The 12,986-nt window shown below is 48.4% G+C and overlaps 2 protein-coding genes across 2 annotated transcripts; both read right to left on the bottom strand.

The window, feature by feature from the left end:
* Window positions 1-1,644: 1,644 nt before the first annotated feature.
* Window positions 1,645-4,865, bottom strand: MYADML2 (myeloid associated differentiation marker like 2). Its single transcript, XM_010721354.3, has one exon. The coding sequence runs from the start codon at window positions 3,802-3,804 to the stop codon at window positions 2,896-2,898; it is 909 nt and encodes a 302-aa protein (XP_010719656.1). The 5' UTR covers window positions 3,805-4,865; the 3' UTR covers window positions 1,645-2,895.
* A 2,650-nt stretch (window positions 4,866-7,515) lies between these two features.
* On the bottom strand, window positions 7,516-12,948 carry NOTUM (notum, palmitoleoyl-protein carboxylesterase). Its single transcript, XM_010721353.3, has 8 exons — window positions 12,408-12,948; window positions 11,520-11,578; window positions 10,522-10,624; window positions 10,125-10,316; window positions 9,700-9,800; window positions 9,449-9,596; window positions 8,789-8,836; window positions 7,516-8,678 (listed from the first exon to the last, which is right to left on the bottom strand). Exons 1-8 carry the CDS (start codon window positions 12,410-12,412, stop codon window positions 8,372-8,374), a joined length of 963 nt encoding a protein of 320 aa, XP_010719655.1. The 5' UTR covers window positions 12,413-12,948; the 3' UTR covers window positions 7,516-8,371.
* Window positions 12,949-12,986: the final 38 nt, after the last annotated feature.

The raw sequence follows: 12,986 nt of genomic DNA, 5'->3' as shown, positions 1-12,986 counted from the left end.
GCGGCGGCGGTGGGCGCGGGGCGAGGAGGGGCGGCGCTCCCCGTCCTGGGGGGTTTTGTTCTTGTTTGCATTTCATGTCTCATTTCTTAATGTGTAATTCTGGGACCCGGGCGCCAGCACAGACCCGGGCGCTAAATGCACGCACGTACATGTCGGTATACCCACAGCGCCATCTCAGGACGCCTCCGTGATGAGTTCCTCCATCATCATTTACTAATTAACGAGGACGAGCTCTGGAAATAAAGGGCTTTTTAATTAACTGGATCACGACAGGGCTGCTTGTTAAAATCACATTAAGCAGATATGGGATGTTCTGCGTCCAGGATTGGGCAATCTCATTCTTTCCAATGGTTTGAGGGTTTTTAACCACCAAAGCACGAGGATTGCTTATTTTTTTTCCCCTAAAAGAGCGAATTGTTGTCCACACAATCTTCATTTTTTGCCATTTTGACCATGCAAACATTTTTGCTCAGCCCTTGGCTGACAGATGAGAGGGCTGAATCTGAACAGGCTGTTCTTGGCAATGCTTCTCTTTCCACTCCTCCACTCCGTGCTATCATCATTTCCACCTTACGTCCCATTTCCCTGTCATCATTGAGGCACCAAATGTTGCCCCAATGGTTTCCCTTTGGCCTCACGTTATGCCCCCCCCCATGGTGTCACTGGGTGCCATTCAGATTTGTACTGTGTTTCTGCTCGCTGCTCGGTGCAAAACCTGCGCAGCAAGAGAAGTGAGCGAAAAAAAAGGGGAAAAGAAGAAAAAAAAAAAAAGGTGTTATGCAGCAGAGGAACTTCCAGATTTCATGTGAGATTTGGCGGCATCTGCTGGGCACCACCAGCAGCCCCCATAGCGAAATGGAGTCTGCAGGAAGGATGATACTTTCTTCGAGCGAAATCCCTTTGTTGTTGTTGTTTTCAGGACACCCATTTGATTTTTTGCACTCCATCATATCAACAACAGAATTCATTTCCAAGCGTTACATGGCTGAATTTGTTCAGGTTAACCGGGTTAAAAAGAATGCATCATAAAGTCTCAGGGATCTTTTTGCATGCAGTGGCTCTGTTGGTAACACTGCCTGCTCTAATACCAATGGATTTCTCATCCAAACAGCATTTCTTACTGATACAACACTTAATTTTGCTTGGTTTGCAGGAAATAAAGCTCCCTCATGTCCCTTTTTATACCTATACTGGATAGCACAAAGCTCTGCCCTTGGATAAGCCAGCCAGTCTCTTGCTCAGCCATCATCTTCCAAATTTCCTGCCTTAAGGGAACTTGTGGAAGAGAAAAGAGCCCTTGGAAGGCTGCATGGCACATTCCCTTTCCAATAGCTACCAATGCTTATTTCATGGGCTAATGGTTCCAGCTAAAGGTCCTTAGAATAGTAGTATTGTGCAATGCAGCCTCTCCCAGTGGACGTTTTTTCCTTTGCTCTTCAAACCCCACACAAGGCAATAATGAAAAATGTATTTCCTTCCTTTTTCCTGAGTGAGTCTGCTACACAGAATGTCATCCAGAAGTGCTGGCGGCCTGGGCCATGCAGGCTTTGTGCATCAACACGAACTGAGACGTGCTTTGTGCTGGAAAGCAGAAGGGCTCTGGCTGCTGAGATAAAAGCTGCACAAAGGCGAAGGACACAAACCTCTGTAGGTGTAGTCTGCAAGGCTGCCATTCAGCTTTATTTGCTTAAAAAATAAATCTCGCTTCTGTCCGTCAGCTGCTTCTGGATTTTAATCCAGTCTATCTGCTCTGCACGAGAACTCGGGCTGCTTTAGTGTCTGCCTGATGGCAAGTGAGGAGTTGTTCAGCTAAGCCAGAAACCTGAGCCATGCTGTGTGGGACTTTTTTGGGTGTTTTGTCAGGGATGGGTCGGAGGAGCACAGCTGGTGTGTGACACAGAGAGCTCAGGAATCCCAGAACCTGATCTGCTCTGAGCCAGCACCCTCCGTTTGTTACCATTACATGCAAGGATTTTCCCTACGAGTTCAGTCGTTATGCAGGGCTGTAATATCAATTCATCTTTGCATACCCTTCATCCCCCCCTCCACCCCCAAAACTTAGCTTTAAACTTGCAGGAAAATAATCCTGAGATCAGTATAAAGAAGCAATGACATATGAGCAGCGCAGGTGCTGAGGTACCCTCTGGTCCTGTCCAAGCAAGAATGTCTGGTTGCGGTTGCTTTGCAATTTGGGTCTATTCTGCACCATTTCTTGGCAATAGAACTCCAGTTACACAAATGTTCATTCCTGTACAGACTTGGTGTTTGCTAAATAGAATAACCTACCCTATGCTCCCCCTCGAGGTGCGTGCTTGGGATATTCTTTTTCTGTGCTAAACAGGGGAGCAGAGGGAAAGGAAATCATCAAAATAATATCACAGCTATGATGTTCTTCTCAGAAACATCCTGACTGGAATTTCCCACATTTGCAAGTATTTCATGTCTCACCACACAGCCCAGACTAACCCAAAATCCAACATTGTTTTTCGTCTCTGGAACTGCTGTTCCTTGATGCAGCTTTTAACTTTCCCACTTCCTGGGTAGTCACTTGATTATAGTTAAGTGTTGGTAACAGTTTCAAAATCTTTGGTGTCTTTCCTAATATTTGGCTCAGCATTCCAGCAGCTTACAGACCCACTATTGCAGCAAGCATTTTTTGCCTTCTGGAGATGAGACGCCATTTTGCATACTTCAGACTGCAGAATTTCTTCACTCTGGCACCAGTTGGCTGAAGCAAATGCCGACTGATGGGGGTGGGCAGCTGACCCACTGCGGGCTGTGACCGTGGGCCCACTCAGCCTTGGCAATGAGCTCTGGTTCCTGTCCCGGTCAGTGCCTGTCCTCACCGCGTCCCATTTCCTGCTGCTGCTGCTGGAGCCGGGGCAGAGCCAGGCCTCAGATGTGGGATACGAAGCGGATGCGCTGGGAGTACGCCAGGTCTACCACGTAGAGCAGCAGGTTGACGTAGGTGAAGATGGCCACCACCAGCTGGCTGTCCCAGGGGCACCTGCCCTTAGCACAGGCGCTGGGGCGCTGCGGGGAGCCGTACTTGCTGTCAAAGCAGAACACCGGCCAGATGACGGCTGCGCTCACGTACAGCAGGACGGCCCCAAAAGTGTAGACAACCACAGAGCGCTCGAAGGGGAAGCACAGCTGGGCGGTCTTACCTGTGACACTGAAGGCGACCACCACCACCGTGACCATAAAGCAGAAGCTGTAGACCGCCACGCACCACTGTGTGGCCACGTATTTGCTATATTGGCTGTCGTTCACCAGCGCCCCAAAGATGATGCAGGCCACAAAGGCTTGTACGATCTTCAGGAGCCCAGAGACGGTGGCCATGTAACTGGTGACCTGTCCTGGTTTGGCCCTGGTCAAGAACACCTCCACGCCATACACAACAAACACGAGGCCGGCGAAGACGCTGGCCGCTATGCGGAAGTCTCTCACCTCGCAGGTGATGGGGTAGCAGCCGAGCTGCACGAAGTAGAGCGGGTAAATCACCGCCGCTGTGACCGACATGAGCGTGGCAAGCATGGCAAATGCAGCTGTGAAGTTTCCCCAGGAGATGCTCAGACAGCTGTGCAGGTGCGTGAACTCACAGGTAGTGATAAAGACAGTGACGGCAAAGCAGAAGGTCCAGACAAACATGCAGAAAGTGCCGTATGCTGCGCTGAATCCCCCCTGATGGGCCACCAGGCTGAATGTGGTGCATCCAAACATCATCTGCAGCAAACGAACTATTCCCACCGGAGATGTCACAGCCGCGGTGTTCAGATACGGCCCTCCTGTGCTCTCCATCATCTTTCCAGTCCTGCAGACGATGCAACTTAAAAAAAAACCCAAACTTCCTTTCAGGCTTTTGCCCTTTGTCCTGAGTCACACCTGGCACCGGATCAGCAGACAGCAGCTCCAATTCCTGCCTCCCTCTGCCGGTATCCGTAGGTGCTGTGCTGACGCTGAGCGTGCGTCTCTGGCACGGAGTGCTGCTGCAGGGAGGTTGCTGCTGGCTCTGCCCACCGGCTGCGCTCTCAGGGTGCTGCGATCAGTTCCCAGCTCTGAATACTGTCCCTTATTCTGTCCTTTCGCTGCCTGCTTTCCCTCACGATGGCTGAAAGGATCACGTTCTTCCCAGGGACTGACATTTATTCCATTTTAGTTCTGCAGCTGTAGCTCTGCTGTGGCGCTTGCAGGAACCCAGGCATAAAAATAGGGGCTATATTAATAGTGCTGGAACGAGTCCTGCCCCCCTCAACTGCCGTGAGCAGTGTTATTTAACACTGACACCATCAGCTCCATCGCGGCTCTGGGTTGCCCTTCTGCTCCTCTGGACGTGTATCGGTCAGTGCTGCTCTCCCCGCAGCTCAAGAGCCCCAAGCACAGCCCTGGGGGGGGGACGGGCCTGGATACACCACAGGCACTGTGAAAGCCCAGAGCCTGCGATAGAAGCTGACTCACTTCGCTCCTTTTGATCTGGAGCAGCGATATATTTGCATGCTGTGAAAGGCCCTGCTGTGTTGTGAGGGCTTGGACACCAATCCTCGCCGTCTCCTTAAGCTCTTCCCTGTTTTACTAATGTGGGAACCGCTTATTCTTATCCTGAGCACCAAACCCAAATGCAATTGTTGACAAAAAATGGCTTTGATATCCTTTGCTCTGCTTTGGAATACGGATTCCAATAGAAATGGTCAAACCCCACAATTGGATCACAGCTTTCCCCATCGCCATTTACGGTGTACATTTCCCTAGGCTTCTTCACAGCTGAGAATTCTCTTCATTTCAACTATAAAAGTTAAATAAGATGATTGCTGTGGCTTCGGAATGCAAAAAACGCCACAGAAGGGATTCCTCATGCAGCCCACGCGTGGCACCAGGCCTCAGGCTGGCACCAGGCCACTGCCCCGCTCCCACACCCGGGGTCATCCCCAACCTCAAATCGCACACCAGGCAGAGGTGGCAACAGAGAATTGCTGCTTCGAACCGTTTATGATCTTGGTGTGCTGTTGGGAGGGGGTCTGGGTTTGTGCAGGTGGGGCTTCCCCTGGTCCAGCCACGCTTTGTGTGTGAGGCTGGCGGGCACGCTGCTTGCACCCACACACTGCTGCTGTGACCTGGGTGTGGAATTGACATGATTAACATCACAACAACCAGGAAATGCAGCGAAGGGACTGAGGGGCTGCAGGGGGGGTTCGCTGTCACTGATCTCTGCCCCTCCTAACTCTGTGATGTTAATCCTTCTCCTCCAACAGGGCCTTTTCCAGGCGCTATAGGAGTCTAAAGGGGCTGTAAGATGGGGATAGGCTCTTTATCAGGGTCTGTTGGGATAGGACAGGGGAAAATGGTTTCAGACTAAAAGATTTAGACTGGATATTAGGAAGAAATTTTAACACTACAAGCACTGAGGCAGTGGCACAGGTTGCCCAGAGAGGCAGTGGTGGCCCATCCCTGCAGACAGCCAAGGTCAGGGGATGGGCTGTGAGCACTGATGGAGCTGTGGGTGTCCCTGCTCAGTGCAGAGGTGGTACCAGATGGCCTTTAGGGTCCCTTCCAACTCCAACCATCCCGTGATTCCATGGTTCATTGCTGAGTGCTGCTCCGTACTGTGGCACGTCCTGTAAGTTGGGGTCTGTGTTAGAAGGTACAGTTATCATAGCATCACTCCATAAGTAACGTTCTGTTGCACGCAAACACAGCTGAATTCACACTCATCATTTTTCTTCTTAAGTCACAACCAGAGCTCCTCCAGGCCCTTTCTCCCTACACCTTCCCATGGAAGCATTTGGCTGCAGCTGTACCACGCTGGCTACGCTGAGTCTGGAACTACAGCCATGCAGTGCACATATTTACATCCACTGTCAGCTTTTGATTTCTTAATTGCATTTTAATTTTAGCTCATTCACATGATCCTGTTGGGGACAATTTTTCAGTGATGAGTTTCTAATAGAAAGCATCTCATCTAGTCATGAGATCTGAGCGTACAAACACATGGTACGGAATTCTTCCAGTCTCACCCCTCTTGCTGTTGGCTTCCATGTAGCAAATATCACTGGTGATGAACTTAGAAGTGTCAGCTTCACAAAGGCTTGGGAAAATTATATTTATTGCACAAGTACAAGAAGAAATATAGAGCTGGAAATCACCCTCTGGGTTACAGATTCCGGTTACCAGATACTGCTGGCACCACATCATATAATTTTTCTAATAAATTAGCCAAATTCCCCCCTTAACAATATTTCTGAGGGCTTCTGCTCTGTTGTATCTTTCAAAAGACTGTTGCAGAGCCACACTAAACTAGAGATTGCTGACCTCCAAGGAATTTTTTCCTGTTTGCAAGAAAAAAAAATAGATGTCATATAACCCCTCTGAACATTCCTTGCCTTTTAGAAATTAGCCTTTGGATTCATGTTTTAGAAATACAGGCAACCAGCTCTGTGGAAAATATTGCAAACTTGAACAGTGGCATTTATACGTTTCCTGGCAGAAACATTGCTGGACACAGAGCTTCCCTCGATGCTCCCAAGAGAAGAACAAGTGCATGGCAGCAGTTCTGGCTGTTGCTCAGGTACCAGAGCTCTGCACTGATCAACCCTAAGCAACTCCGGTCCTCGAAGGAACCCCACTTTCTGCATGCTTTCAAACAGTCCCTGTACTGAAGCAGCCTCGCAGTTTAGTGCCATGAAAAGTATAGTCAGAACAATGTTACATCAGTTATTAAAGCATACAAAATATTAGTAATTCCTACACAAATAATATGGAAACTCCACCGATAGCTTTCTTGCATTTCAGTTCTGCTGGGAGCACCGTTCATTTTCTCCTTAGCACTTCACCTGAGCTGTGTATTAAGCCCCATCTCGCACAGCAGGACTGCTCCCCGGCACGGTGCTGCCTGAGTGTTTGCTGCAGTCCATAAAGAGTAAAGGAATGGTTGGGACCTTACAGGCAGCACTGCCTTTAACCTGGTAAGCTCTCTCTTAAAAGGGCATGGAATTTTTCTAGCATTAGGCCCTAAAGTTCTGTTGCTTATGCATTGTGTAACTATTACCACAGTGCAAGTGAAAGCAAAGGAGGTGTTAAGGACCTCTGCAGAAAGGATGGCAGTTGTGCTCTGTGCACAGGTTTGTCTGCACTGACACAGCACGCTGTAGTGAAGCTTTTGCACAAGCTTCCTGCTCTAAGGAATGGCCTCATGCTGTCTCCATCTTCAGTCACACTTCTGATCCTTCCCCTGCTCTCATCCCATTTCAAAGAGGAGGGTGTGTTCACAAATGGAAATATGTTCTTTCTTGTCCTGTGCTTTTATGTTGGAAACACTTTGCCTTTTGAGACAGGCCCGCTTGAATCAAACATTTCTTAACTGCTATAAAAACATATCTTAAAATGCAATGCCCTGGAATACCTGACATATCACAATCCTCAAGCTGAAAATGCCGTGTAAGGATGCAAACAGCAGCTGCTGGCTGAAAATCTCCATCTTCATACACTACAATCCTCTTTAGAGAGAATGACAAAGCATACTGCGAGGGGAACACCAGAGTCTCATTATTATAAAATGACAACACCACTCTCAGCCCACCGCCAGGCACAGTGATTGTAAGGAAATCCCATCCAAATGAGCAGCATATACAACTTTACAGACATATGAATGGTTCTCTGGTCAGCTCTTATAAATAGCATTTTACATATTAAAATAAATATGTCCACATTGCCAAAGTAGCAAGAGGTTTCTTCGTTATTTAAAAAAAATATGTTACAAAACAATATCATTTATATTTCTTGCTTAGTTTTAAAAAAGTAATAAAAAAGTCATTTTATAAAATAAGACAAAAGTAAGTTGATTACAAGAGTGTCCATTCCTAGCACGTGTCCTTGGTTTGTGCACTGCGATACATGATGAGATGCTGGCCTCCAGGAAGTCATGTAATCATTTCTTCACTTCTAGTTGGACAAAAGAAATCCAGTGCTTGCTTTTTTCACCACTTGTACGAGTTTATGATGTCAAATTCATGGCAAGGGAGAAAGTCCTAGATCTGGGGAAGGTTCTCATCGTGCTATATTTATGGCTTCTCTACTCGCTGTGTCAGATTGCCTTGTGTAACACAGAAGAGGATGTGAATGGCCAAGACCGAGCCCTGGAGTTTGGAGGTAACACGTTCCAGTCAAACAGTGTAAGCAAGAAATTGCTTTTTTTTTTTTTTCTTAACACATCCAAAGTGTGCAAGAGTGTGGGAGCATATGGGGGTGTGCAGGTTTCAGCCTGCATGGGGGTGAGCGTGCACCAGCCTGCATGAGCGTAAGGAAGATTAGAGTGTGTGGGAGAAGGGCTCCGAGTCTCCTCCTGATCTAATCTCTCTGCCCCTGGGAAGATCCCCTCCTAGTTACCACTGCTGAGCATCCCCAGGAGTTTACTGGGCTCCAGGCCCTGTTGCTGTGCCATCTTCTGCACATCAAAACCCATGTGCATGAGGAACTGGATCACGTTCATCTCCTGCCCTGTGAACTGGTCCCTGATAGTGGGGCATGAGGGGTTGCAGTGGGGCCATGGACAGCTGTCAATCAGATGAATTGGGCAACCTTTCAGAGGGGCCTTCCCATTTTTGTTGCTCTCATGTAGGCTCCGATCCCAACAGTGCAGGGCGCGGGGTAATGATGTCCCCTTCACCTGGATGTCCGTCCAATGGCTGAAAAGACAAACCATACAGATTGTGTCAGAGAGGTCAGGCTATCAGAACCAGTTATTTCCCCTAGTGTTTTCATGTTGACCTTTTACAGAAACTGTAAAACCACTCACTTGCGTGTAATGATCTCGTGAGACAAACAGGCAGGAGCAAAGCTAGCACTAAAGGAGAAAACAGAAACACAGATTAGGTCTTGGGAGGACAAATTAACTCCTGTTGAATAGAATCTTCTCAACGAGGCAGAAGGTGGAATTTTTGCTGCCCTGTCAAAGTTTTTTTGAACAGCAATGACTATCATGATATAAAACCTGTCTGGACTCTAAAGGACTCAGAAGAAAAGGGGTTCCATCCTGCATCTACTACAAGAGACTCCTGTTGCATACAGCAACTAAAGTACATTAATAGTTGATGAGACAACGGAGGAAGAACCATCTCAGTGTTTTATGATCAGTGCTTTCCAAAACAACCCTGTGGGGTGGATGGCTGTGCAATGGCAAGGGGTCTCAGACCTCACTGTGGAGGTTGGTAAAAAACAAAACCAACCAGCACCAACATGTTCTTATCGATAACAAAGGACAACCGGTAACTGTGAGCCTGGAAATTACTGTGTGCTTATTCAGAAATGAAAAAGTCAAGATTCTTAGCATAGACTAAGTATAGTTATCAATGTATGACACCAGTTTCTGCAGAGATCAGATAAATGCTACCAGAATACTGGATAAAGGGCTTTTCTTGGAAGTACACACATCGCTTTTTCTCACTCAAAGACTTACGTCACGTCCTTCAAGGTGTTCCTCAGCTCCCTACCCAGATTCTGGATGTAGAGCCACTGCCCCTCCTGAACAGGCTGGCCAGTGAGGTGTACATTGTCTACAGTAAGCTGGGCCTCATCAAACAGCCACTGGACAACAAAGACCGGACCTGGAAAGACAAAAAGAAGAAGAAAAAAAAAGGCAAAGATTGCTGTAGGTTATCTGCAGAGAAAAACCCAGAATCCATTTTCTCTCTCTCCTCCAATACTTACATCGAAGAGTGGGGTAAATCTTATACCCAAAAAAACAATTCCATTCTTCTCCCTCTTTAAACTGCAGCTTACAGCGTTCAGGAACAATACCATTCCAATACCTGGAAGACAAAGCAACAACAGAATGAATGTCACAGTAACATCTTAACAGTGATCTTTCCATATGCTGGCCTATTTCTGTTCTGGTTAAAGTGCCAACTTACTAGAAGCAAAGCTCTTTCTTGGCTACACTGTACAGTCAATGCACTTTAGAGCAGCTAACTGCACACTTTCTTTCACGTGTCTGTATTTTAAATACAAAATTCCTGAAGAGATCACTGATGGTATAAACACTCTTTAGGTGTCAAAATGCAGGAAGACAGAGAGGGAGAACGTGCTCCCACACTGATCTTTACAAAAGTACACTTCAGAGCACGTGACTGTACCTTATTCCTCTTCTGATGGCTTCTGTTGGAGCACACGTGATGGTGTCGATACAGTCAGTTCTGCGGTACTGCTTGTTATCCAGGAACCACCCGGAGTCTGCTAAGCCGCGCACCTGGATCCCTTGGTACCCCATCTCCTCCAGCTGCTCTGCCACACGATCCACGTTCAGCAGCACTCCTGTTCCTCCAGCACTGCAACAGCAATTTTAGTGCTGAGGGCATGACGCAGGCACAGCTGCGGCACGGCTGCTAGCAGACATCTCCTCTCACAGCAGCCACACTCCAAACAACTTCACTTATCCACAGGACAACCCCGTGGAGAGCAGGTGTAGGGCTTGCTGCTGCTGAGAACTCTTCCCAAAGAGCCTTCTGCTGTGGAAGCCGTGCAGACACATACCTGCTCCCTGCCAGCAGCAGCACTTTTGCAGTGCTAAGACCTTTTCCCACGAGCTCCTTGATGACCTCCTGGATGATCAGCGCTCCCATGAAGGCATATTCATCTGAAACAGAGACCTCAGTGTCAACAGAGCTGCTTCCTGCGCAGGGTAAGACTTTCACTTCTTCTCCATAAATGCAAAAGAACGTTACAGAAGGATCACAGATCTAAACACCTTCCTGTCCCCTCCACCTGCATGTTCCCCCCAGTGTTAAACTTCTCTGAAAGAAGTGAATAAGCAATGAACAGAAGACAAGGTAACACCAGCAGGCCTTCCTACACGGCGCTTAGGAATTGGTGAGCTAAGAGAAGGAAAACGAGAGCAAAGCAGATTGCTTCTGTAGGTATTAATCTTGTAATATGTTAACTCAGTGAGCACTGAGAGCCACACAAGGTGAAACAGATCACTCGTGCAAAACTGAACTCGATCTGGAGAGGATTCCTCCAGGTAGATGCTGAGTTCTGGCATTATCAAAAGGACAGCAAAGCGGGCATGTATGCAAAGCAATGATTCTTTTTACAATGAATTCTGCAGATAGCTTCAGTGTGACACACAACAGCTCCTTTCCAAGGACAGATATCTCCCCGAGACAAGTTTGAAGTTAAGTTCACTTGCCTCTCACATCAGCAAAGCCAAAGTCACATGCAACAAACCATGGTTCCTCAGCTGCACCGTTTAATTTGCTGTGTGCTGGAAACCGGGGAGTCATCCAAAAGGAATTCAGTTCCTCTAATCCTTGCCTACTGCATCAGTAACATCTCCGCAAGCAGTGGCTCTGAACTATGTCAAAACAGACTGCACTAAAGAGATCAGGATGTTTTATCTGGAAGTAGCTCGATATTCTTTCCTGCCCTTCAGTGAGAAAAGCCTGTTCCCCATTCGTGCATTTCACAGAAATCAGGCCATAGCCTTCAAAGTGCAACGTCTGCGGCAGCAACAGCCTGTCAGTAACACTCACTTTTCTCAGACTTGGAAGAGGCACCACTCCAAACATCACTTGAGCAATACGGGATGAATCTGAAAAAGAGTTGTGTGAGTGCTGCGTTCCTGCGGGGTGAGGATGGGGTCACACAACTGAAGAAAATTAAACCCTGGGGAGGGGAGAAGGGAACTCATCCACACAGCCCCTGCCACACCTTCCTGCACACCCAGGGACACTTAGGCCCATTTCCTACTAACACTGGTGGCTTTACTGAGATAAATCAACAAAGAACGTGTCTTCTGTTGATCTAACTGAAGTGCTATGCCAGGTGGGCAGGGCAGAGGGCTGTGATGCTGCCCTCAGCTCCCACTGACACAGTGGTGCCTGCACAGTGAAACGGTGCTTCAGTTCTGTCACAGCTACATGGAGAAGACACTCAGCCGTGCAACGCCGAGTGCAGCCACCGAGGGGCCACGCAGGAACGATTTTACCTTCCCAATTTATCTACAGCTTGTAGGATGCACGTTCACATCCCTGTGCTTTTCCCTCTTACACAGACATGTATAAACGGATCTTTCTCATTTCTCTTCTTTGAACTAAAGAAGTGATTCCAGTTCCCCTCGAGCTGGCAGACATACAACATGCCATCAGCCAGCCATGGGATTTGCCACTTCATCTATTTGAGAAGGCTCTCAGCTACCCCAAGTCCTTCTCCGTCATCCCACAGCTCCTTGCAGAGCAGACTTGGAGTTCTCCAGTCCAGGCCAGCACAACTTCAGTTAGATGCGTATGGCATCTAATGAGGAAATGGGCAATTTCCTCATGTGGCTGTTAGCCTTAAGCTGTCCCTGCAGCATTCTTGCTACCCCAAAGCAGGAAGTGCTGTGACAGCAGAACCCATCTCCCCGAGCGCTCCCTCCTTACACCATGTTGGCGTTCCACCAGTGGGGGTTCTCCTCCGGCTGTGACGACAGGATCCCCGTTCCTGCAGATGGACACAAAGAGGGAACATTCAGTGACACTGTGGGCTACAGGACGTGGTTTGTGTTAGGGCTGGAGCCTGCCTAGAGAGCGCCATCCATACAGCTCCTGCAGCACAGAAAGGCCCCGTGGCACAGAGATAAGCACTTCCCCAGACACCCAATGCCCTCAGGTGAGCGACAGCACATGCACCTGCAAATGGGAGCAGTCGAGGGATGAGATGAGGACAGACTGGGTGGAGCAAGAAGGAAGGAAGGCTGGCAATGCTCTGCCAGCCCCGGAGCCCCGCAGCTCCGGGTATCAACGCAGCTTATGTGTGACGTTAAAAAAGCCAAAGGTGCTTTTATGTGCTACGACCGAGCGGGGAAGGGGTGTATTGAGACAAGCACAAAGGCGCTTCAAAACAAATGACCAAACCAAGCTCCAGAAGATCCCGGCGGCTCTGGGACGCATTTACAATAAAGAGGGGGACACGGGCCGGAGTTCCGTGAGCAGCGCTGCCCACGGCCGTAACGCAGCTCG

This window comes from Meleagris gallopavo, chromosome 20 (genome assembly GCF_000146605.3).
Source record: "Meleagris gallopavo isolate NT-WF06-2002-E0010 breed Aviagen turkey brand Nicholas breeding stock chromosome 20, Turkey_5.1, whole genome shotgun sequence".
Classification (NCBI taxonomy): Eukaryota; Metazoa; Chordata; class Aves; order Galliformes; family Phasianidae; genus Meleagris; species Meleagris gallopavo.
Note: the sequence above shows the minus strand (reverse complement) of the source record. Positions and strands in the feature narration are given on the sequence as shown.